Source organism: Muntiacus reevesi, chromosome 18 (genome assembly GCF_963930625.1).
Source record: "Muntiacus reevesi chromosome 18, mMunRee1.1, whole genome shotgun sequence".
NCBI classification, from domain to species: domain Eukaryota; kingdom Metazoa; phylum Chordata; class Mammalia; order Artiodactyla; family Cervidae; genus Muntiacus; species Muntiacus reevesi.
The window spans coordinates 30457590-30483649 of NC_089266.1; the positions used below are offsets into that span (position 1 = coordinate 30457590).

At 43.3% G+C, this 26060-nt stretch overlaps 1 protein-coding gene across 1 annotated transcript in view; it reads left to right on the forward strand.

Annotated features, from left to right (window-relative positions):
• HS3ST3A1 (heparan sulfate-glucosamine 3-sulfotransferase 3A1) overlaps window positions 1-24972 on the forward strand; it is an 82007-nt gene extending 57035 nt beyond the window's left edge. The window contains exon 2 of the mRNA XM_065910426.1: window positions 24049-24972. Within this exon, the coding sequence (XP_065766498.1) occupies window positions 24049-24670 (622 nt within the window). The 3' untranslated portion in view covers window positions 24671-24972. The remainder of the gene's footprint in view (window positions 1-24048) is intronic.
• The last annotated feature ends 1088 nt before the right edge of the window (window positions 24973-26060 follow it).

Below are 26060 nucleotides of genomic sequence, written 5' to 3' on the forward strand. Positions count from 1 at the left end.
CTAGCTGCAGTGAGTGAGGGCTCCTCTCTAGGTGCGGTACACAGGCTCCTCACTGCAGTGGCTTCTCTTATTGGGGAGCACCAGGCTCTAGGGTGCACGGGCTTCAGTAGTTGCGGCTCCCCGGCTCTAGAGCCCAGGCTCAGTAATCGTAGCACACAGACTTACTTGCTCCACAGCATGTGGGATCTTCCTGGATCACGGATCAGCCCTGGCAGGCAGATTCTTCACCACTGAGCTATCAGTGCAGCCCCCATCAATTTTTTTAATTCTTTGACCTGAATACCCAGCATGTTAAAACTAGAAGTAATCTCAATGCAAGTGCACTGGAACCTCTACATTTTACAGACAAGGAGGCAGAGATGCTGTCTTACGATTTCCTTCATTCTAGGATCCATTCTGAATTGACTCTCAAATCAGAATCTGCTGGATCAATCCAACCATTCCCATTCTTGTTCCATTCCAGTGACATTCAAGTATCCATTTTCCCAGCCATCTCACTGCCCTTCCCACCCCCGCCAGGAGGCACTGCCTATTCCCGGGAGCCAAGAGAATGAATGCTGATGGGTGTCAGGGAAGAAAATGAGGGAATTATTTGTGATATCAGTGCTTGACCCAGTGGTTCAATGACACCTTTACAGAAAACGGCTTGACACTTTAAATATCAGGCTTTTGTGACTTGAAGTCCCCAAATAATTGCAGACAATAAGGGGAGCTGAACCCACAAAAGCAGATGAGCTGCAACAAAAGCTGGGAGTCTGAGCGCAAATTTTTGTTTGTTGAAGGAGGAACATCGGCAGCAGAATGGAAGTCCTGCCCGTCGTCCTGGGTATCACTCACTCTTCCTAGAAGGTGCTAGGCTCTGGGGTCTTAGATGCCTTGGGGGGAGCTCTACACACTGGCCGTGGGTACCAACCCTTCCTCCTCTCCTGAGAGGTTCGCTCTGCTCTGGGGTGACGGTCTTGCCCTGGCTGCCAACCCCATAGCAGGTGATGTCTGTCTCCTTGGTCCTGAGGGCCCTTGATGACTCAATTCTCTCAAAGCAAACACTTTCCACATCAATAATTAAACAGATCAATTAGGGGGAATTTACCAAGTATAATCAGGCAAAATCAACTCTGTGCCCCTCGAGCATTCTATTTTTCATGCCCCGTTCCCTCCCTCCCCTTCCCCTGAAGTATTGTTTTGTGGACACAGAAAGTCTCTGTTTTGTGTTTTTATAAAGCAGGCAGAAAAGGGGGGAAAAAAACAAACAGGCAGTTGTAAAGGATGGACGTGAGCAGTGGTAGGTGACCCAGGCTGTTCGCTCTCCGCTCTCTCCTTACAGCTCCTGGGGCTTGAGGAGTGGAACTGGGGCAGGTTGTCTTGGGGGCGGCACATGCTGTGGGGAAGGAAGTCCATGGCGAGGGGGCCCTGGTCCCCAGAACGGTGAAGCTTTCAGCCAGAAGCAATGTGTGTTAGGCGTTAGAAGGCTTCTTATCCCACAAACAGAATATAGGCCATCTTTTCAAAAAGCCACAAAACATTGATAAAATGTTCATCTGCTTGGCCACAAGAAGGATAATAAGTTTCCTGAAATGTTTAATGTTAAACACAGTTTGACCACAAGGGGAAATAATAGTAAAAGGACAAATAGAATGAATGAAACCACTGCAAGATTAAAAACCATTTTCCTAAATCCCTGAGTAAAAGAGGAAGTCAAATCAGTGGGAAAATGTCATTTAGAAAAGGGACAAACAGTAAACTAAATGCCTGTCGTACTTGTTCAGTCAGTGATACACAAAGGGTGAAGTCAAGTCCTCACATGTTTTAATATCAGATTAGCAAAGAATGAAATCAATATTCAGATTAAAAAATCAGAAAATGAGCAAAATGCAAATAAAGCAATGAGAATAAATACGGTAAAACAATATCAGTGAAATTAGAAAACATACAAAGAAAGTGAAAATCAGGAAGGTTGTCCGGCTCCAAGACGGCTGTAAGTGAATGGATTGTCCACCTTTGTGAGTGTGGGGCTGCCAGGCAACTGTTGCCGCCTTTCCCAGCATCACAAGAGGTGGGGAAAGGTGTCCACATCTTTCCTGAAAAGCACAGTCCTTTGTAATCATTACCCAAGGCACCGAAAGAGCCTGCCTCACCTTGGGAAGTTGGCAGGGGAGGCAGGCATTCTCTACTTGGGGAGCAAGTGTCTGCCGTGTTGTCAAAACCACCAGCCTTCACCGCCCTTACTCACAGTTGGGCAGCATTTGATTTTTGACATTGTTGGTCAGGACCACTTTTTATAAGGTAGTTTTTCCATCCCCTGTTTTGTCTCTCATCAACACCAGCCTTCGCCTTCCCCACTTTGTTCCATCAGTTGTTAGCATCCTAGACTCAACCACATGATCCTGTTTCCTTCTCAAGAAACTAACCGGGTTCTTTGTCTTGTCTTTATTTTACCCATTTTCTGCACAAATACACAGCCAAATCTTAACATCACTTTTGTCCTAGAAAGGAACAAGTATTGGGGGAAAATGGGTAAAACTTCTCTTGATCTTTTGCCTTATTCTAGAGTCTTCAGTGCTGAACCCTTGAGACCTAGTTCCTCCTTTCTCCCTATGGACCTCCTCACTTGTTTCACAGCTCACTTTTGACTTTACCTCTTGCCTCCTCTTCCTGTCTTGACCTCCTTCTGATCCATTTTCAAACACTCAGCATTTCTAGCTCATTTCAGATGTCTATTTCAGTTTGGGTTTTCCTGGTGGCTCAGTGGTAAAGAATCTGTCTGTCAAGGCAGGAGACACGGGTTTGATCCCTGGGTCAGGAAGATTCCCTGGAGAAGGAAATGGCAACCCACTCCAGTATTCTTGCCTAGAGAATTCCATGGACAGAGGAGCCTGGCGGGCTACAGTCCATGGGGTCGAAAAGAGTCAGATACGACTTGGCGTCTGAGCACACATGCACACAGGGAGCTAAGATCCCCCTGCCGGGCAGCACGGCCAAAAAATACATAAATAAATAAATAAAAAGTAAAATAAGTGCTTTTCAAAAAAAAAAAAAAGAATGCCTTCTCTTATGCGATGCTGTCTAATACGTTCTTATCTTGCATTTTATTGTAGCCCATTCTTTTCACTGCAGGTGGCAGTTTCTAAAGCAGTGATTCCCAACAAGGGATGAGTTTGCTTCCCGGGGACACTTGTCTGGAGACATGTTCGGTTGTTTTCATGCCCCAGGGGCCTGGTGAGATAGTTCTGGCATTTAGTGGGTAGAGGTCTGGCATCTAGTGAGTAGAGGCTTATTGGCTGAAATTGTTTGGGGACTTCAAGTCACCTGCTCACATCCTACACAACACAGGCTTGCCCACCACAAAGAATTATCCGTCCTGAAATGTCCATAGTGCCAAGGTTGAGAAACCCCCTCTCTGAAGGGTTGTGTCCACAGATCTAAAAACACTTCTCAGCCAGGGTTACCAAGAAGGGGGAACACTGCCCCTAATAACTCACCAGGTTTCTTCCAAGAGGAATAATAAGGACAAGTTTTGTCTTTCTGGCTGGTCTCATTTTCCCTTCCTTTAGTGCGTGGCATCCTCTTTCTTCAAGTGTGTGTCAACTAGTGCGACTTAGGTCTCCAAGGCCGCTTGGAGGTTAAAGCTCTAATGAACGCTCCTCCAAGTGTCCACAGAGGCTGATTCAGCACGCGGGGCGATTAGCAGGGTCGGATTAGAACTAATGAGCTCTGGCTGCCAGTTGTGGCCATTGGAGTCTAGTGGGGCTTTGAGACCCAAAAGCCCTCGACTTCATTCTGACCGGCTTGGGCTTCTATTACTTGAAAACCCGGGAGAGAGAAAACTGCTGAAATGGTAGTTTCCTCCCCATCAGGCTAATTACTTCTTTTCCCAAGATCAAGACTGTATTTGGAAGGGCTGAGACATCTGAAAGCAGAGAATATCCTGCCTACTGGGGCAAGGAAGCAAGGGCTGTTGTGTGCCCCTCGAAAGAGATGGGCGATTAGCAAAGACTCTGAAAGCGGAACACGAAGTGGAGAGACTTGGAATAGAGTCTGCAGACCCACCCGGCCAAGAAGGAGGTGGTTGTGACTGGAAACGCCAAAGCCCGGGCCTGGGAGGTGTGCCCTCTGTTCCTGAGTAGGAAGAAAAGATGCCAGTGGGACTGGAAGAGTTCAGCAGAATGCATGAAAGTGATGGAGAATTTGGAAGGGAGCAGATGACGTTGCTTTTGGGTGGCAGGTCACCCAAAAGCTTGGTTAGTCACCAAGCTGTCAGCAAACTCAGCCTAGAGGAATGTGGTTCTAGTTTTCCTATGAATAAGTGATGCATTTTATTTATCTAAATGGAAATATGTTGCCCATTCTTGAGCATTCTTGTTTGTTTATTTATTTTGGCTGCTCCGGGCCTTAGTGGTGGCACTTGGGATTTTAGATCTTCATTGTGGCATGTGGGATCTAGTTCCCTGACCCAGGGATCAAACCCGGGCCCCCTGCCGTGGGAGCTTGGAGTCTTAGCCACTGAACCACCAGGGAAGTCCCCAACATTGTTAGTTGTAATCACTATGGATTGGTTTTACAGATGTGCACTGGTTAGGAAGTCTTTTAGAGGTCGCTCTGGCTTAGAGCGTAGGGTCCTGGATTTTTTATCCTATTTGATTAGTAGTGCTCAGTCACTTCAGTTGTGTCAGACTTTTTGTGACCATATGGACTATAGCCCTCCAGGCTCCTCCATCCATGGGGATTCTTTAGGCAAGAATACGGGAGTGGGTTGCCATGCCCTCCTCTGGAGGATCTTCCCAACCCCGGGGTCGAACCTGCATCTCTTACGTCTCCTGCGTTGGCAGGCATGTTCTTTACCACTAGCGCCACCTGGGAAGCAGTGTTGGGCAAATTATTTTGTGTCTCCCAGCCAGGCTTTTGTAATATTTAAATGCATGGTTGGAATGGTGTCTTATATAAAGCTTTGTTTCTCCTTAAACTTACTATGGATTGAAGAGAATTGGTTGATGTCAGAACTGTCTTGTTAGAATAATTTCTTTACAACTTCACCTAAGCTGAATTAGACATTAAAAGCATACCAGGGAAGGGGGACTTAATAACAAGTGAAAACTTTCGATTGTAAGAACTAAGAGAGTGCCGACAACAACGATATGTTAGTCAGTTTTCATAGATCCTTTGCAGGCTTCTTAGCATTTTGAAGGCAAAAGTAGGGAGATGATGGCAAGTGACTGAATTTGATTTTTATAATGGGATTATTTCATTATTTCCATTAAATGAAAGAGGAAGCTGAGACACCAAGAAATTAAGACACTTATGGGTCACATAATTATTAGGAAACGGAACCAGATGCTTCTAGTCCCAAACTTGACCCATTTTCACAGTATTTTTCCATCCAACCACCTCTAAGTGCTGTGCTTCATATCAGGGGATTGTCTTCTGATATTTTGGATTTTATGGTTATTTTAAATGCCTTGAAGGCAGTTAACAGTATTTGGTGAAGCTTAATAGGAAGAACAGTCCAGCCCAATCAATGAGTTTCTAGTGACTTCTCTTTTTCTAGACTTGATGAAGGTTAAACAATAACAAAATCTTCTCCCAGACAGTCAGCATGAAGGGAATGAAATAACTATGTACATCAGTATCTAGGTATTTACAAAAGATCTCTCTTATTTTCATCATCTGAAAGTCCAAACCAAATCAAGCTCAAGGAGTTTGAGAGATCATATTGTTGTTCAATCACTAAGCCGTGTCCGACTCTTTGTGACCCCATGGATTGCAGCACACCAGGCTCCTCTGTCCTTCACTGTATCTTGGAGTTTGCTCACATTCCTGTCCATTGAGTTGGTGATGCTATCTAGCCATCTCATCCTCTGTCGTCCCCTTCTCCTTTTGCTTCAATCTTTCCCAGCATCAGGGTCTTTTTTCAATGAGTCGGGTCTTCGCATCCAGTGGCAAAACTATTGGAGCTTCAGCTCTAGCATCAGTCCTTCCAGTGAATATTCAGGATTGCTTTCCTTTAGGATTGACTGAGAGATCATATAGCAGTTGGCCATTTCTGTGGCTCATAATAAACTCATCGCAACGCCATCACATCATCAGCTTCACCATACCGAGCACCTTCAACTTGTTTGCTCGTGTGTGCAGCATCTTGGGTAGCTCTAACAGTTTCTCATCACGGCTTTTCCCATTCCTAGGAGACACAAGCATTATCTTGATGGCCTTACCCACCCCCAACAGGAGCCACACACATCCTTACCAAAAAAATAGGCTAAAATAAAGGTTAAGTGACTCCTTCACTCATGTCCAGACCATCAATGTTGCAGACAGGCACCAATGCTGGCCATTCAAAACATTTTGCAAACCAAACCAGTGCTGTAACCACGTAGATTTCATTTTAAGACGTCCGGGATTAGGGTCTATTTCCTTATTTACTCTGCTTTTGGCATTTTAGGACTGAGTTAGGGCTTCTCTGGTGGCTCAGTGATAAAGAATCCATCTGCTAATGCAGGAGACATGGGTTCGATCCTTAGGCTGGGAAGATCCCATGTGCTGCGGAGCAACCATACCGATGGGTCACAACTACTGAGCCTGCGCTCTAGAGCCCGGGAACCACAACTGCTGAAGCCCACATGCCTTAGAGCACATGCTTCCCAACAAGAGAAGCCACCACAATGAGAAGCCCTTGCACTGGAACTCGAGTGTAGCCCCTAGTCTGGAGAAAAGCCCTTGCAGCAATGAAGACACAGCAGAGTCATAAATAAATAACATTATTTTAAAATGAATAAGTTAAGGAAGATAAGTCAAAACAGAAGGAGCAATTCTATTTCTTAGAGGGTACAGCAAAACTTTTGGTGTTGGGACATGTAAGTTGATGAATAATTCCACTCACTAACCTGTTAATAGTTTGGTGAGCATCTGTCCAGATTTTTGGTAAGCCCATATTATATACCAATACATCATGTCAGTTATTATGGCTAAAATCATGTTTCATAACATTACCACAAGACCTCAAAGACATATGGATGCTTATTTGACAAGGCTGCAGGGTTCTTCTGATCTGGGTTGGCCTGAGATTGCAGCTGGCCTTGCTCACATGTCCACGTGTCTGTGGTCAGCTGTGAGTTGACCAGATGGCTGTCTTGATCTTGCCAGGGTCTACCCACATGGCTAGGGAGTCAGCTGGCTGAAGGCTGGTCTCGGGTAGGCTTAGCTGGGATAATTGGGTGACTGAACTTTGTTCCATTTTTTTGTCCACCCTCCAGAAGGCTCGTCCAGACATGACCTCACAGTGGTAGCCAGACAAACAAGTGGAATATGCAGGAGGTTTTTCGAACCTCTTCTTGAAATAACTATACAATGTTACACATTGTATAACTATAACATTGTATAATGTTATAACTATACAATGTTAATGTTCATTGACCAAAGCAAGCCACATGGCTGAACTCAGTATGCAGTCGTGGGAAAATAGATTCCATGTTCATGCTGAAAAAGCTGTAGAAGTCATGGCAAAGGGCAAGGAGAGTAAGAGGGAGCAAGAATTGGGGCCATCAACACACTCAGACCAATAATCACTGAAACATCCTTTAACACATGAGTGTTTATTTATTTATTTATTTTACAAGTGTTTTTTATCATGTTTTTACACATATGAAATAATATCCTATCACTTTATGGCTTCCACAATACTGAAGATCTTTCTTCATTTGAAACAGATACAGTTACATCCTTTTTACCTTGCACAGTGTTTTTTTGGATAGCATATACAGTTTTTACCCAGTCCCCTAATGATGGGCATATAAATTGTTTCCTGTTTTGGGAATTTTTGGATGGTGCTGCCATAGACACACATTTGCATAAAGTTTTCTATACTGATATTGATGCTTCAGTAAATTGAACCTATGGAATCCCTCCTGTTTTATCCTCCAGCAAGACTGAGCCACTTGTAATTCCCTGAATGTGTCACCACCTTCTGCGCCTCCATGCTTCAAACCCTGTTTCTTCTAAAATCCTGCTCCTTGGTCCACTTGACTCATAAGCTCTCGTGAAACCCATGAAAAAGTGAATCTGCGTGTAACATCACTGATGATTGCCTTCACCGCCACCCTGCAGGGTCTCGAGTTCATAGTGTGTGCAACTGTACTGTTATTCCAGCCTTCACTGAGGCACCACTGTGTTTGTGAAGCCTTCTCTAAATCCCTTAGGCAGATCCAGTCCTTCGTTGAACATCTAAACACTCCTATTACAGTCATTGTCCCAAACCCCTTTGCTATTCTGTCTTTCTGTCAAGAGGGTTCCTGGTGGGGTGCTTGATCCAAGTGGACACTTGAAAAAGCTTTGCTAAATAAAAATCTTACACTTGGGGTCAAAACTAAAGGTAACCGTACAATAATAATTCAACAGATACTTGTTCATTCACTTAACAAATAGTTATTGAACATTTGCAGTGAATTGCATGTTTGAAATGGGAAGATGGCAAGAATGTCAGTGTGATTTCTTGACATCAGATAGTATTTTGAGACTTCTTATATCAATGTAAAGGAAATAAAATCTAAGAAAAAAGCCATCTCAGTAGAAAATAATAGATCAAAATACATAACCAGGAAATGTCTTTAGAAATAGCTTTCCTAATAAATGTCTGGGAAAATGTTCACTGACTTAAAACCTAAGTATTAAATATTTTAAAATTTTTTCCATATATTTATTGGCATTAATTATGCAATATTCATAATGCACAGTATAAATGAATGCATTAGAAGACATACTTTAATATATTGAAGTAGAACTGAGATATCTGAAATAATATATTAAAATTCAGAGATAAAGTTTAAATACTTTCATAGAAGGCCAGTTTGCCATTACGATTCAAAAACCTTTAAAATATACACACCTTCCCTTCTACTTCAAGGAAATAATTAAACATGAATGAAATGTTTAACTTTGGAAACAATCTAAGTATCCAACAATAAGGAATTCACTGAACGCTTCGTGGCAGTTCGCATAATAGCCCACTACACGGTCATTTAAAATTAAGTCAGTGTGTATTTAAGGTCAGAAATTTCCTATTTCAAAGTGCGCAAAAGCAGTTCAGAATGGTTTACATACATAATGATCTCATTTCACAAGTGTTAGAAAGAATTGTATAGAATAGCCTGGATGGATAGACTTCAAGACACTTCATCTGAATGTACAAGAATTTGGGGCTTCTCTAAACTAAGTTTTCTACAATGAATCTTTTCAATTTGTATGTTAAATTTTTTTTTAATTTAATTTTAAAAAGGCCTTGGGGACTTCCCTGGCAGTCCAGTGGCTGAGACTCCGTGTTCCCACCACAGGAGGCCCAGATTTGATCCCTGGTCTGGGAAGTAGCTCCCACATGCCAAAACTAAAGAACCTGAATGCTGCAACTAAGACCCAGTGGAAAGCTGCTGTTTTTCTCTGGGGTCGTACCCTGCAGCCTGAGGTGTTTTGTTCCCCTGAACTGATGGGAGAGCGATTCCTTCCTGCTCCATCCCAGAAAGGTGGTGACAGCATGCCTGCAGCATCTCTGCCATGGAGGGCCTCCCTGTGAGTCGCTTCATTTCGAAAGTCCAGTTCCCGGGGACCCTCAGGTTTGTTTGGAGTCAAAGCTTTGTCTGTCTGCCTTTTTTTTCTGCGATGACCTCTCTGAGGCCTGATACATCCTCTTTGTGTGCTTAACAGGTCCCTGGACAGAACTATTCATGCATCTAAACATCTCGTGCGTCTAAACATTTCCAAAGTGATAAACCAAGCGAATAAACTGTTAAACAAAATATATTCTGTTCTTCTATTTTGATAGAAGAAATATTTGAATTTGAAATACTCCTTAATAACAACAAAACAAAAAACAATAGTGCTTAAATCTATTGTTTTTATGTGTCTGAAAGTTTAGGCAAAATACCAGAGGTAACTCGATTTAATTGTTATTGCTCAGTTGGGTCTATGGATGGACCAGCGATGTGTGGGTGAGTAATGAATGGAAACACGCACACATCATGAGCAATTACATCTTCTGCAGTACAATTCATTTCTCATGCTTCATTTCAGCAAAATACTAATTACATTACCGTCAAGATTTTTATGATAATTTTGTTCTGGTGGCAATAATGACCTAGAGCAGGGGTCGGCAGACATTTTCTGAAAAGGTCAAGATCATAAATAGTTTAGACTTTGCAGGCCATCTGGTCTCTGTCACAAGTGCTCGACCTGCCATCCAAGTTCAGAATCAGTCACAGACTCTCCGTAAGCAAAGGGCCTGGCTCCGTGTTCACTATTCGCTACTGAGACAAATAGCTGGATTTGACCCGTGGGCTGCCTGGTCCCTGTTGGAGCCATGATTTTCTCCTCCTGGGCGGCACAGGTGGCAGCCTTGTCGATGGAGTGGATCTGTGAACCCTCACTGATCGCTCTCCCGAAGTTGGTTTTGTCCGTTTGCCTCACTTCACAATTGATACCGTGATTTTGGAGGTTGGTCTCATCTCACCAAAGTGAGACTATTTTGGAAGTTCTGTTAGTGAGACAGAACATAGGTCATTTTTTGCAGGTCAAACCCAGGGAAGCTGATAACAGGTCCTGATGGCCCATTTTAGAAAGAACATTCAGGAGGCCAGGGCCCCAGTCTCTGAAAAACCACAGCTCCATGTTGATTTTCCTGCTTTGAACTTTAAAGGCAGGGGCTTCTATGGTGTGGCTCAGTGGTAAAGAATCCGCCTGCTAATGGAGGAAACACAGGTTCGATCCCTGGTCTGGAAAGATCCCACATGCCAAGGAGTAACTAAGCCCATGTGCCATGACTACTGAACCTGTGCTCGAGAGCCCACATGCCACAACTACTGAGCTCATATGCTGCAACTACTGAAGTCCGAGTGCCCTAGAGCCCATGCCCCGCAACAGGAGAAGTCATTGCAGTGAGAAGCCTGCTCACCACAACTAGAGAAAGCCCGTGCACAGCAATGAAGGCCCAGAGCAGCCTAAAATACATACACATAAATACACTTTGCAGGCATATTGCTGAGCACCCACTCTGTGTCCAGAACCTAACAAACAGAAATCAAGGAAACCAAAACCAACAACAACAAAAAATGCATCCTTATCCAAGTGTAACAAAGAGGCTTTCTAAAATGTCAAGGTTTTTCTCATCCTGCCCCCACGTGTCTCGGCTGCTCTACTGTCCTTAGATCGTCAATTTCAAGCCACGAAAGCACATTTCTTGCCTTATCTGTAGTGGCACGTATGCGAAGGGCTGATAATTCCAGGCTGATGAGAGGATCCGTCTGCAGCTGCATAGAAGCTGACAGCCCTCAGACCAGTCGTTTATAAAACCCTGTCTGGAGCCAGAATGAGCTGAACTGGGGGCATGCATGACCGTGGCCATGGCTGCAGCCCTGGCTATGGCCGCAGAGCTAGGAGAGCTGCCCCCACACTCGGCCCCGGCCCTGCCTGCCCCATGAGGAATTCCACATCTCCTCTGGAGGGTTCATCTTGGAACATGGTTAAAAGTACCAGATAGGATGAAGAACAGCCCCTCCTTTCATCGAGGCTCGTGTTTAATGCATCATTCCTGCCTCAAAAGGACCACAAGGGAATTTCCCCTGCAGGGATGAACTATATGGTTTAGGGAGTTGAAACCTCAGCATGGTCGAACCCAGAGCTCTCTGTATTTCTAGAATTTGAGAAGAATTTTGTATCATGGAGACAACAGTGAACCAGGGCTCAGGTGAGCAGGGTCTAAGCCAAGCCTTGGGTCCATCCAGCTTTGGGTTTTTTCAGAAAACCCGTGGTTTCCCGCCTCTGTGAAACCACAAGACCGGGTCGGGGATTGGGTTGATGCTTTGAGACTCCCTCCAGTTATCCGTCAGTGATGGTGCCCCCACAAGATCACAGTCTACCTACTTCCTTTTCTCCCACTCATTTTGGTTTCTTTTTGGTTTTTACTTTATATTGGAGTATGGTTGGGGACTTCCCAGCTGATTCCGGGGGTAAAGAATCCACTTATAATGCAGAAGACGCAGGAGACCCGGGTTCAATCCCTGGTTCAATCCCTGGGTGAGGAAGATCCCCTGGAGGAGGGCCTGGCAACCCACTCCAGTATTCTGGCCTGGAGAATCCAGTGGACAGAGGAGCCTGGTGGGTTATAGTCCAAAGGGTTGCAAAGAGTTGGACATGACTGAAGCAACTTAGCACGCACTCGGAGTATAACTGATTGACAATATTGTGTTCGTTTCAGGTGTATAGCAGAATGACTCATATTCATTCTACTAAATATATCAAAATACTATTCATTCATACTAAATACATCTGTTCATTTTAAATTCTTGTCCCATGTAGGTTATTACAGAATATTGAGTATAGTCCCCTGCGCTCTACAATAGGTGCTTGCTGATTATCTGTTTTATATATAGTAGGCTTTGTGTGTTACTCCCAGACACCTTTTTATCCCTCTTCCCCCAACCTTTCCCCTTTGGTAGCCATCAGTTTGTTTTCTATCTCTGTGAGTCTGCTTATGTTTTGTAAATAAGTTCATCTGTGTCATTTTTTTAGAGTCCACATATAAGTGATATCAAATTATCTTTGTCTTTGGCTGACTTTCTTCAGCTCATTCTTGATCTGTCTGTCTTTCTGTAATCTCTCTCTCTCTCACACACACACACACAGACTTCTAAGAGTTTATAAATATTATTTAGGCTCTAGATGCTAATTTAATTACAGTTTATCTCTGTTTTCTATCAGGTTCAGTTCAGTTCAGTTGCTCAGTCATGCCCAACTCTTTGTGACCCCATGGTCACATGTTCCCTGTCCATCACCATCTCCCAGAGCCTGCTCAAACTCAGGTCCATCAAGTCAGTGATGCCATCCAGCCATTTAATCCTCTCTCACCCCTTCTCCTCCCGCCTTCGGTCTTTCCCAGCATCAGGGTTTTTTCCAGTGAGTCAGTTCTTTGCAATAACTCCAATTCCAACACTGTTTTCTATAGTCATTTTTTTATAACGATTTAGAAATGTTAAGACATTTCTATTGTACAGTCACTAAATCATGTCCGACTCCTTGTGACCCCATGGACTACAGCATGCCAGGCTTCCCTTCCTTCACTGTCTCCCTTAGTGTCCTCAGAGTTATGTCCATTGAGTCAGTGATGCCATTCAATCATCTCATCATTTCTCTTCTAATTGAATTTCTATGTCCCCTCTGTTTCTTGGACATTTGAGCTTTTCATTTTGCTCTGTCTACTGTTCAATTAAAATGAAATCTCAAGGTTGCTTTTTTGCTTAAATTCTCCTAGATGCCAAGTGTTTGGAATCATTGCCTATCTGAAGATGTAATTTGGATGTTTCTTTCAATGCAATAAAACTGAGCTCAGTAGAAACAGCTCAGATTTTTCTCTTTATAATCTTTTATACATTTTGGGCCCTTATTACTCAGGTCAATGCCAACCCCTCCCCCACCTTCAAAGGTGTCAGTAGCCTAGATATTGTACTGTTTTGTTTGCCTTTCTTTGGGAATGGCCTTGAGATACTTTCTTTATCCTCAAATTCTAGAACACTTTGTGAATACTTTTCAAAGTGTGGATCTCTACCAAGGCCAGAACTAGGATGCAGCATCAATAGTACATAGAATGCAAAAGTCAAGGAGATGCTCACTCCCAGGCCAGCACAGGTATTGAAACCTGTGTACCTGGACAAAATAATGATCATCCCTTCCCAGCGTGATGCATAAAGAACCCCTGACATCCAGAGATAGACCCACTGTGGACAGACGGAAAATCCCCATCTTTTTCCCAGGTCCTCTCTTTCCCAGGTCCTCTCTTAGGCTCTGGTTGTCTTTATCAATTCTGCCACTATTATTAGGTGGTTACCTCTAGATTTTAATGGGGTTAGGGCTTTCTTTCTGGGTGTTCTTTGATATTTTGAGAGGACTTTGGGAGAGGTATATCAGTTCCCAAGAGCCAGACACCATTTTAAAACAGAGTTTGGGGGACTTCCCTGGTATCCAGTGGTTAAGACTTCGTCTTCCAATGCAGGAGTGTGAGTTCGATCCCTGGTCCGGTAACTGAGATCCCACGTGCCTCGCAGCCAAAAAACCAAAATGTAAAACAGGAGCAATTTGTGACATTCAATAAAGACTTCAAAAATGGATCACATAAAAAATAAACTTAAAAAAAATAAATAAACATAAAACAGAGTTTGGGATGCTATAAACGAGGTTAGAAAGGATATTTTCAATCTTATGAACACATGAGTTTCCCAATGAAGTAAACTTAGAAGGAGAAAATAAGAGGGTGGAACAATGAGCCTTATAAGATACTGGTCTATTTTTGTATTTCCTAAGAGTCCACAGATGATAAAAATTGTAGAATTGCTCAGGAAACTCTGAGATCCCACACAGACATCAAGGATTATGGGTTGAATTTATGATCCCAGATAACCCTTGCCTCTTCCCCTTCAGGACTGCCCTTCTATATGACCTGGATCCAGATATATTTTCTGTCCTTTCATGAGGCTCCCCCACATTATCAACCAAGAATCCTTGACTTCTTTCTCCTCCCCTGCAGTGCCAAGGAACATTGTGTTGCTTTCTTGAAATAAACTGGTTTCCATGGTCCATAAGCTGAGGAGGATGAGAACCATCTCTTTCTGTCTCTTTACTTGATTGTTCAGATGTTTAGAAGGAACACTGGCTTTCAGGGCACTGGGAAATGTATCCATCTTTAAGTCTGATGCTTGACGACAGTTTGCTTATCAGATCTGCACATCGATATTCGGTCAGTGTGGGAGCCGGTTCCAAAACCATACATCTTCCTTTCCTACAGAAGCCAACTCAAAAAAATCAGCGAAAGGGAGTTTTCTTTCCAGCCTCAGAAGGCACGTTCGGAGTGGGGGTCCCACGTGATGCCAGCAGGAAAAGAAATATTACCATAGCTGCCCTTGGCCCGGGGGACGTAGGCCCGGCGGCCCTGGAGTTACTCTGCTTCCTGTGCTCCTGGCTCACGCCATCGGAGGCCCCCCTGGGAACCACCTTCACTCCATGGCCATGAAAAGAGCATGTTTTCCCTAGAATTTCCTGCTGCCGGAGGTTTCCAGAAACAGACACACAGTTCTGTTTGGTTGCAGAGACTAAAAGAAAAAAAAAATGTATGTGTACATGGGGCAGATTTATTTATTTCTCAAAGTAAATTACTTTTGCCTTACAACTCAGGTCCTTCCCTTACAGAAGAAAGCCTTTGAAAAACAGTCAGTGTCTGCGACCTGTTTGCAAGATTCCCGGCAGAATGATTCATGCTCTTGAGGTGGATAGGGAAGTGGTGCCTGTCATATTCCCTTGTTGTGACAGAATGTCAGTGACGGATCTGCCATCTGCCAGCAGACCCCTGCCCAGGTCCAAGAAGGTGGAAGGAGCGTGTGCTTTGGGGCAGAATGGACCTGGATTTTCATTCTGTCCATTTCACTCATTACTGTGTGTCTTTGGACAACAACTGTTACCTCTCTGAGCCCATTTTCTCCTCTGAGAAATTACGCCAGTAATTCTAGCTTTTCACTGTTGTGAGATGCAGGAAAGAATACATCAGATCTTGATCTACAGTAAATGCTAAGTATGGGTTCCTTTGCTTCTGTCTTCATCTTGTTCTTCCTAAGACACTTGGAATTGAATTCTTGAGTGTCCTGTGTCTGTTATTGGTAACAGTCTTTTCTGTGGACTTCACTTTCTAGCAGTCACATCTTGTTTTGATGTTTTGGCCACAGAGGATGAGTGATGCAGAGATGGGTCTCCTTCGGGAATTCCCTGGTGGTCCAGTGGTTAAGACTCCCTACTTCCAGTGCATAGAACAAGGGTTTGATCCCTGGCCAGGGAACTAAGATCCCACATGCCACAAACACACACACACACACATACACACACACATGCAGATACAGAGATGGGTCTCCTTTGTCCCTGTCTTCCTGAAGGCAGCAAGATTACTCAGCTGGTGGATGGGCTAGTTGGTCTTTCTGCTGCCTCCAGGCACCAGGGAGATGCCAAGACAGCCTTCATCTGAACCAGCCTCAGCACTTTGCCTTGGTGTCTGTTACTGGAGCTGTATTCTTTTCAGCCTCGTTGATTCTGAAATCAATTCTGTTGATGCCAAGTTGCCCTGCTTAATGATTTGCAAAAGTCTTTTTATTTGATTGGTAGTCACACTTCAGAAGAGATCAGCAAGTGTGAGGCTGGGTGGAACTTTCAATCTGACAGGTTACTAATGAGTTAAAGCCCTGAACATACATGGAACTTTAGAGCTGGGATGGTGTCTAAGATATGGGAGATGGTGGTCTTATTTTGCTGATGAAGAAACCAAGGCCCAGAGAACTTAAGTGATCCACTTAAGGTCACACAGCTTTTAACATCAGAATCAAAGCTGAATCCACACTTCTATTCCCAGTTTTGAGTTTCCTATGAAACTCTGTTTTCTTCATGGAGATGTATGATCCATCTGAGCCATGTTTTAGGATAAAAGCAATCATGTGTTGTCTTTTGTCTCCATTAGAATTCTCAGGCAGAAATCTTTTTTTCTCATGTGAAATATTCTTTAGTGTCTTCTATTTATTCATCATAGAAATTAAGTGATGTATTTCTTCCATTAGTTTTTTTTTTTTTAAATAAGGAGTGTAGCAATGGTCTTATTTTTTTTACTTTTTTTTTTAGTATAGCCAATTAACAAACAATTAACAGACAGTTTCAGGTGACCCTCAAAGGGACTCAGCCGTACATACACATGCATTCTCCCCCAAACCCTTCCATCCAGGAGGCCCACATAACATTGAGCAGAGTTCCTTTTGCTATGCAGTTCAACTGCATTTTTGTTTTGGGAGCTGTTTGGGGGGCTTTTTTAAAGTAAAATTTCTATCATTTTCCACCTGTAAAACTTTGGGATCTTCTTTGCAAACATGCCCTCTGTTCGCTCCATGAATCAGTTGTGTGACCCCCTGTGTCCCCCCATCAGTATTCCTCTCTTTCTCACCACCTTTTTCTTCCTTGCTTTCAGCCCCTAACCCAGGTCCTCCGCTCCTCAAGCTGGGATCGCACTGGAAGAGCCTCCCCAGATATATCTAACTACCTGCAGGGCTTTCCTGATCCATCCTGACTTGTACGCTGACTCAGATTTAATCTCTCACTGACGTTAATCACACCCTCCCCTTTTCAGTCTAATTTCACGCAGCTCCCCTGTTTCAAACAGACAAATTCCTTCATCTGTGTTCAATTTGGGCCTTTCAGCCTCTTCACAGCCACCCTATGGGGGAACTTTCTCACATTATTGGGTCTGCATCCATCGAACTGGCTCCGTCCGAGTCACCCTCTGTATGTCCTTTTCCCATTGCTCTTGTCTGCTGACTTTTCTCTCATCCTATGCGACAGGGATAACCTGGCTGCAGGCACTGGGAGGACCATCCATCACCTCTCATAGACAACCATGGGAGCTTGGACCTGCTGCTTTTCCTGCCTAAATCTCAGCTTCTTCCTCAGAAAAACTGGGAGCATAATGTCTATCTTATCTTACAGGAGAAAACCATTGATAAATGTTTTGCAAGCATACCACATTCTTCAGCTATCTCTGTGCTTGTGTCCACACTGTAGAGACACATCCTCTGTGATACTGTGAACTCCGAGGCGCTTATAGCGCTGGGAGAATCTCATTTGGGACAGAGGCCAGGCAGCTCCTGTTCTGATAACTTGCCCGGGGTGAGGGGCAAGGGGTCCCTGGGAGGACCACTGGTTCCTAGAGATGGAAGCTCAATCCTTGTCCCTGCATGAACTAAACTTCCACAAATTGGAGATGTAGTTGGTTTAGCAAATGCCCCTTTTTATAAATTATTTACTTATTTTTGGCTTTGCTGGGTCTTCATTGCTGCACAGGCTTTTCTCTAGTTGCAGCAAGTGGGGGCTACTCTCTAGTTGCAGCGCATGGGCTTCTCACTGCAGTGGCTTCTCTTATTGTGGAGCACGGGCTCCAGGGTACAGGCTGCAGTAGCTGTGGTATACAAGCTTAACTTCTCTGCGGCATGAGGGAACTTCCCAGACCAGGGATTGAACCCTTGTCGTCTGCATTGGCAGGCAGATTCTTTACCACTGAGCCACCATGGAAGTCTCGCAAATGCCCTTCTTGAAATCCATGTGTTCCTTGGAGAATTGTAGAAAACTGGTCCATCTATTTTTATATGTGCCATAGGTTTTTATTGAAGTATAACACCATCGAATGTGAAGTATAACATGGTGAAGTATAACACCATTCAGAAAAGGACTCAGATCCTAGGATCTGACTCAGTGATGTTTCACAGGGTGGATACACTCAGGTCACCAGCACCCAGATCCTGCACTGGGATATTCCTGACTTTCCAGAAGCCCCTGTGGCCTCAGTCACTAATCCTCCCCCCCACCAAAGGTAACAGCTGAGCTGACATCTAACACTAGAGGTGGGTTTTGCCTGTTTTTGAGCTTTTAATAGGAGAAATCATCTAGTGTATACGTTTTTGTAACTGGCTGTCTAATTCATTTCTATTGATACAATTCGATGTCTTTGTCTTCTGGGTGAGTTCTTTTTTTAAAGAAATTAGGCTAAAATAGACATAACATTTGCCATCTTAGCCATTTTTAACTGACCATTTTAACTGACCATTTCCCAGGTCAGTAGCAGTAAGTCCATTTACGTTGCTAAGTGATCACTCTCCTGAACTCTTTTCATCTTGCAAAACTAAAATCCCCACCAAATACAAACTTCCCCTCCCCCAGCCCTGGCAATCGCTATTCTACTTTCTGTCTCTGTGAATTCAGCTCCCCTAGGGACCTCATACAAGCGGGATCACACAGTCTGTATCCTTCTGAGCCTGGCTTATTTCACTCAGCAGAAAGGCCTCAAGGCCCATCCGTGTTGCAGCAGGTGTCAGAATTCTGTTCCCTTTTTAAGGCTGCATAATATTCCACAGTATGGCTAGATCATGTTTTGTCTGCCCATTCAGCCCTCAGCCCTCTGTGGACACTTGTGTTGCTTCTACTCTTTGGCTATGGTGAATTCTTCTTTTATTTCTTTGGAGACAAAGAACAAAAGTGTGCCATGCACCTGGTAATAATCCTCCATTTGCTTGTGAAACTCTTTCTTCTTGTGAAACTCCTTCTTCTCCTTGACATCTTCAGGAGAAAACAAATAAGCATCTCTAATTTTTCTTTATAATTCTAGTTTCTACCCTTTTATCCTACCCATTTCTACTATAAAATGTCTCAAAATTATTTTCACTCCTGCAAAGTGAATGGAACAGCCAATCCCGTTTGCCTGGAAATTAAGGCATCCTAGGACCCACCCTGTCCATTGTTCACTGGAATTTCTCACCCTGCACCCCAATTTGTCTGGTCTTTAGGCAAACCCACATGTCTTCTCATTGCACTCGCCTCTCTGCTCCCCTCACTTGCCCGGTGTTTCTGAGAAGTTCTCATCGTGCTTGGGTGACTCTTCCATTGAGTGTCCCAGGCTGAGCCCTTATACAGAACAGTCATAGTACATGCTTCACTTGGGTAAGGAAAGAAGATGTCTAAATTCACCTAAACACTTTGAAATACTATATTCCAACATATATGTGCATTTTGTTTTGTGTGATAAAGGAGCTCTTTTCTGAGCATTAAAATTCAAGTTGCAATAAGAAAACGAATCTAAGAATTTAAAAGGGAGATGGCCATTTAAAGAATTCTGAGATGAGTCCTTTTACAAAACAATAATTCTCTGCAATATAAGCCTCATCAAGGATTTACTTGCACTTGCATTTCTTCCTTTATGAAGAAAGTAGGTAGCAGGCAGCCCCTAGTTCACTCGAACTCCCTATCCCGTCCACTTTCCTCATCCTGAAGATTACAATAATTAATGTGTTTTTCCTCTGAAATCCTATTTTAGCTGTTTCCTCTTCAAACTCCTCCTACTTTGGATAGCTCTTTTTCCTACCCTATCTAGATAATTTAAAATAGCATTTCTTTTCTTCAGGGATATGGGTAATATTTCCTCTGGGCCGGCACAATCTATGACTTTAATCTCTGCTGACAGGCCGCTGGGGAGTCTGTACTTCTCCCCGGGGCCGGAGGGCAGGAAGACTGAGATTGCCCACCAGCAGCTCCCATCTGAAGGGTGTTATCTCTATTCTACTGGCAAAATGCGAGGTCGAGTGGTTAAAAGTCAGAGATGATAGGAGAGGAGGCAAGAATGCTGACTCTTTAAAAAAACTCATGGAATACTCCTCCTTATCATTTCAGTGGTGTCTGAGGTGTGTTTTTTTACAGTCCAGAACTTTTTTCACACATTTGATCCAATTTTCTTCCCCGAGATAGTCCAACAGTTTCTGTATAGATCTCCTGGCTCATCTTATAAAAGTGTATTTTAGCTTCCAAAATAGGTTGGTCTAGCCGACTTTTCAGTTCCATGAAGGGGATATATGTGTGTGTGTGTGTGTGTGTGTGTGTTGTTGTTTAGTTGTTAAGTTCTGTCCAACTCTTTCGTGACCCTATGGACTGTAGCCCTCCAGTCTCCTCTGTCCGTGGGCTTGCCCTTCCCCTCTCCAGGGGATCTTCCCGACCCAGGGATTGAACCCAAGTCTCCTGCATTGCAGGCAGATTCTTTACTGCTGAGCCTTGAGGGAAGCCCGTAGATGTGTGTATATATGTGACGAATCCACAGATTCAGTCACTGTGAATATATGTATATACGCACACGTACACAGTGACAAAATATGTGGATTTGTGTCACACGGGGGCCCCAGCATTACACAGGCAGTCATGACCGTCTGTGTCTCCCTTGTGTCAACACAGACCTCCCTGGTCTTTGCTTTTTCTCACCCAGACCTTCAAATATGTCTAAGAAATGGGAGATGGGGACACAGTTAAAAGTTCTGAAAAAGGAATTGCAGATTTCTTAAATCAACAAGGAAAAAAGCAACAGGAATCAGATATCTAATTATCATTTCCCCTCCAAAAGAAAAGTAAAGATAAGCTAACTAAAATATCAAAGAAAGAAAATTGTGAGGAGATCTGTATCATTAAACTAAGCCAGCATCAGTGGCTTATTGCCACGAATGTTGAAGAATTTGTGCCAGGTATAAATGCACATGGCAACAGATTGTTTGTGAAGCAATTGACATGATGTCTGAGATAAACATCAAAGTAATTCATTAGGGGTGATGGGGGAGTTGGCACAGCAGGTTAGGAAGGAAATGAAATGGGCAGTCAGTTGCTTTTTGAAGTTGGATGTAAGTTACGTGAGATATATGTTATAGTTCTCTCTACTTTGGGGTATATTTGAAATTTTTCACAATATACAATTAGCAAATATACAGGAGGAATAAAATTACAGGAAATCAAACAAAAGCAGACTCATGTAACACAGTGTATTTTTTATTACAAAGGTGAAATAGAAATTAATGATAAAATTATGAATGAAACCAGCAAGTCAATCATCAGAATTTAATAAAAGTAAAAGCAATCTTAATGCCTGGACAAAAAAGAAAAAGTATCAAGTACAATTACTAAATATTTGTGAAGTTATGTAAATGCCCAACAGTACATGTCAAAGTTTGGGGAATTTGATCAAGTCTGTACTTAAAGGGAAAATAGTAGCTTCAAATGTTTTTATTACTTGAGATGAGAGAAATTATAATAAATGAACTAAACATTCAGTTAATTAAATTGGAAGAACAAAGCATGAATAGAAAAAGAATAAATGTCATTACAAAAGTAAAATGCAAATAAGTAAATTTGAAAAGTCGTGGGATGTTTCAAGAGAACAGCATCGAAACATGTATATTATCTATAGTGAAACAGATCACCAGCCCAGGTTGGATGCATGAGACAAGTGCTCAGGCCTGGTGCACTGGGAAGACCCAGAGGGATCGGGTGGAGAGGGAGGTGGGAGGGGGGATCGGGATGGGGAATACATGTAAATCCATGGCTGATTCATGTCAATGTATGGCAAAACCCACTACAATATTGTAAAGTAATTAGCCTCCAACTAATAAAAATAAATGAAAAAAAATAAAAAATTATAAAAGATTAAAAAAAAAAAGAAAAGTCATCTACCAAACTAGAAAGAAAGGCAGGAAGAACCCCCACAAAATTATAGTTGAGACAAGGCATAAAACTTCAACTACTCAACTGGGTGATTTTTAGAAAAATATTAATTGACAAAATTCACCGAAGATGAAACAGATCATTACAAAAAAAGCAATAACCACAGAAGAAACTGTAAATGTATTTGAAGATTCTAGTCCCTTTCTTATCCTCAACCCCCAAAAGCACCAGTGTTCGATGACTTGGGGCTCCCCAGGTGGCCCTAGTGATAAAGAACCTGCCTGCCAGTGCACGAGACACAAGACTTGGGTTCAACCCCTGGGTCAGAAAGATACCACGGATCCAGGATTCTTGCCTGGAAAATCCCCTGGACAGAGGAGCCTGGTGGGCTACAGTCCATGGGATCACAAAAGAGTTGGACATGACTTAGCCACTAAACAACAACATACAGATACGTATTTCAAATCTATGATAAATAGTGGATTTAATGGCAGTACACTTTTGGAAAAATACGTAGGTTTTATTTCACCTGCTTGTACTTTTGGACTGGCTCTGAGACCCATCCTTTCTCATGCTTGAACTAGGTAGCAATCTCTCCAACAGGACTCCAACAGGAATTTTTTTTTCGCCCACATGACAATGGGGCGATTCTAACATTTGTCAGGAAGAATAAAGAGACAATAAAGAGACAAGAATCATCAAGAACGTTTTGAACAACAGAGTCAGAATTTACTTTGATGTACATGAAAATATATTACCATAACATGATAGTAACTTAACATGACAGTTGGGCCAACAGAGAGAGGGACCACGATATTTAAACTATTGTAAGGGTGGCCTTTCAAATTATTAGATGATAAAAGATGGATTATTTGATAAGTCTTGTTTGTTATTGGAAAGTTCAGGAATTATAAAGAGAAATATTTTGTGTACTACACAATGATATTATGTTGATTATAATTTATTTGTTTATAGGAAAATGACAAAAAGGGCTCAGGGTATTTTAACACCATCTCACTGCTGTATAATTGTGTTTATTACAATATTCTAATTCACCTAAAAGAATTTGATCAAGGTTATTTTCTTACAGCCTTGTGGGTTGATGATTATAAAAAAATTACATAGCACTTATTTTGTGCCAGGCACTTTTCTAAGCTATCAAGGTATATTAATACCTTTAATATTACACAACATCACAACATCCGTGGGAGGTCAAAATAGTGTTATTATTTCCCATAAAGTACATCCACGAGGAACTAGGGGTGCAGAGTGTCTGTGCAACTTCTCCGAGGTCACAGTGACATACCTAGTAAGGGGAGCAATTCGTGCGTCAACTCAGGCCGCCTGGCTCTGGGTGCATAAGATTTTTGCTCTCCTAGAAAGAAGCTCACAGAGTCCATTAGGGGAAGGCACTCAGGCTCCTGGCTCTAATGTGCCTTTCTGCTCCACTCAGCGACCTGAGGTTCTCATGTCAGATGTTCAGGGCCCTCTAAAAGCTGGATACGGCAGAAAATAAGGGAAGAGGTGACACCAGGAGAGGATCTCAGAGAATGTCGAATCTTTCTCCTTCTACCCTAAACTAAGGTGCCTTCACATCTTAGGTGGATAGAGATCATCTGACCTCCAAGCTTCAGAGGGACGTTCCTGTATCTCTCGGCTCTGAAATTTGGCTTACATTTTTTCATGTTTCTACAACTGTAATTAGACGGAGCCAGGATTGAAAGTGTTGACATTGCAACTGGAAGCTCTGTGATGACCTAGAGGGGTGGGATGAGGGGACAGGTTCAATGGAGGGGCGGGTGGGAGGGAGGGGGTATGTGTATACCTATAGCCGATTCATGTTGTACACCAGGAATTTACGCAACATTGTATAGCAGTTAACCTCCCATTAACAATCAGTTTTTTAAAAGTGTTGACTTGGAGACGTGTGGCCAAAGAGCTGTGACCTCTGACCCGCCCTGGTCTGTTTGCTCCGCGCAGGGACCTGATGCCGAGGACCCTGGACGGCCAGATCACCATGGAGAAGACGCCCAGCTACTTCGTGACGCGCGAGGCGCCCGCGCGCATCTCGGCCATGTCCAAGGACACCAAGCTCCTGGTGGTGGTGCGGGACCCGGTGACCCGGGCCGTGTCGGACTACACGCAGACGCTCTCCAAGCGGCCCGACATCCCCAGCTTCGAGAGCCTGGCCTTCCGGAACCGCTCGGCGGGCCTGGTGGACCGCTCGTGGAGCGCCATCCAGATCGGCCTGTACGCGGAGCACCTGGAGCGCTGGCTGCGCCACTTCCCCGCCCGCCAGATGCTCTTCGTGAGCGGCGAGCGCCTGGTGCGCGACCCGGCCGGCGAGCTGGGCCGCGTGCAGGACTTCCTGGGCCTCAAGCGCATCATCTCGGACAAGCACTTCTACTTCAACCAGACCAAGGGCTTCCCCTGCCTCAAGAAGGCGGAGGGCAGCGGCCGCCCCCACTGCCTGGGCAAGACCAAGGGCAGACCCCACCCCGAGATCGACGCGCAGGTGCTGCGGCAGCTGCGGGATTTCTACCGGCCCTTCAACCGCAAGTTCTACCAGATGACGGGCCACGACTTCGGCTGGGACGGATGAACTTTTAATTTAAAAAGAGAAAAGAAAATATCAGAAGATAATATATTTTTTTACCAATCGGTAGAGAAGAAGCAGTTTAATATTTGCGCTGCTGATATTTGTTTCAGTATTTTTTTTTCCCCATGAATGTTAAAGAGATTGTTCTCCTCTCCACCCTCACTGGCATGAACTACCAACTGCAAAGGTTTCCATAAAAAAAGGAAACCTGCACGAATCTCCATTTTCCATCTTTATTTTATGTTTTACGTGCACAGTTATGAAGTATGAGTGTCAGTTGCCATTAAAACTTTCAAGAAATTCCTGAGAGTATAGCTCACTCACTCTCTTTTTTTTAACACAGCCCAGATAAAACTGGTATCTCTCCTGATGTGTTTCTCCCTTTAATTTTGGTCCTGTGCCACTTTTTCTTAAACCCTTTCCCGATTAATAATTCTGTACGGTTACCCATCACTTCTCGGATGTCACAGTGTTTTCAACTACATCTTTCTTGATCCTTATACTCGGCTGTGATTTAACAACATAGAACAGGAAGGCTATTATCCCCATTTTACAGATAAAGAAACTGAGTATCAGGGAGGTTAAGTGACGTATCTTACCGCCAGGTGGTGGACCCTTGACAAAACTCCATCTTCCACTTATTCCCTGTTTTGTGCCACTCTTCTCAGGAAGTATGGGAAAGGCACAGACATCCTTTAGAAATGCTTGGCTAGTTTGGGGAGGGTTTCCCGTTGCTTTTGAGTTCTAGGCAAGCCTTATGGCGCTCAGACACCTTACACAGTTGTGTTCAAGGAAACGACTCTGTCCTGGACACAGCGTCTTTTAAGAGGCAGTCTTCTTGGCTTGCTAAAGCACCCCAAGAGGTGGAAATCCCGACTGAATTGAAGTGAGCGAAATTACTGGATTGTTGCATGGAGAACAAGGTGGCTACTCACACTAGGAGCAGGACAAGCTGTGGTAGGGGCAGAATTTACGTATTCTTGTTTTGATTACCTTATCTTTTTTTCTTAAAGAAAAACCCACATCAATAAGAGTTTGCAAATATCAACCTCAGTTATTAACCTTGTTTTTTAATAAAGAAAGTCTGCCTCTGTTTATAACATCTTATTTCTAACCTTGGAGCTAGTACTAAAAAAGAAAATCAACATCTTATTTACAAGGCCCTCAGTTTTTTATGGGTGGAGGGAGGGCTGTCACTTTGTCACTTTATTTTTCCCCATTTCCTCTTTATACCAATTATAATATAATATTCATTGATATTTGGAAAATACTCTTAAGAAATGCAGATATGGGTATAATGGTGATTTTTTTTTTCTATTCTCCCATCTGTTTCTGCCTGTTCCCCATTTAAATAGCTCAAATAAATCAATAGTTTATTAACAGTGTTCCTTTC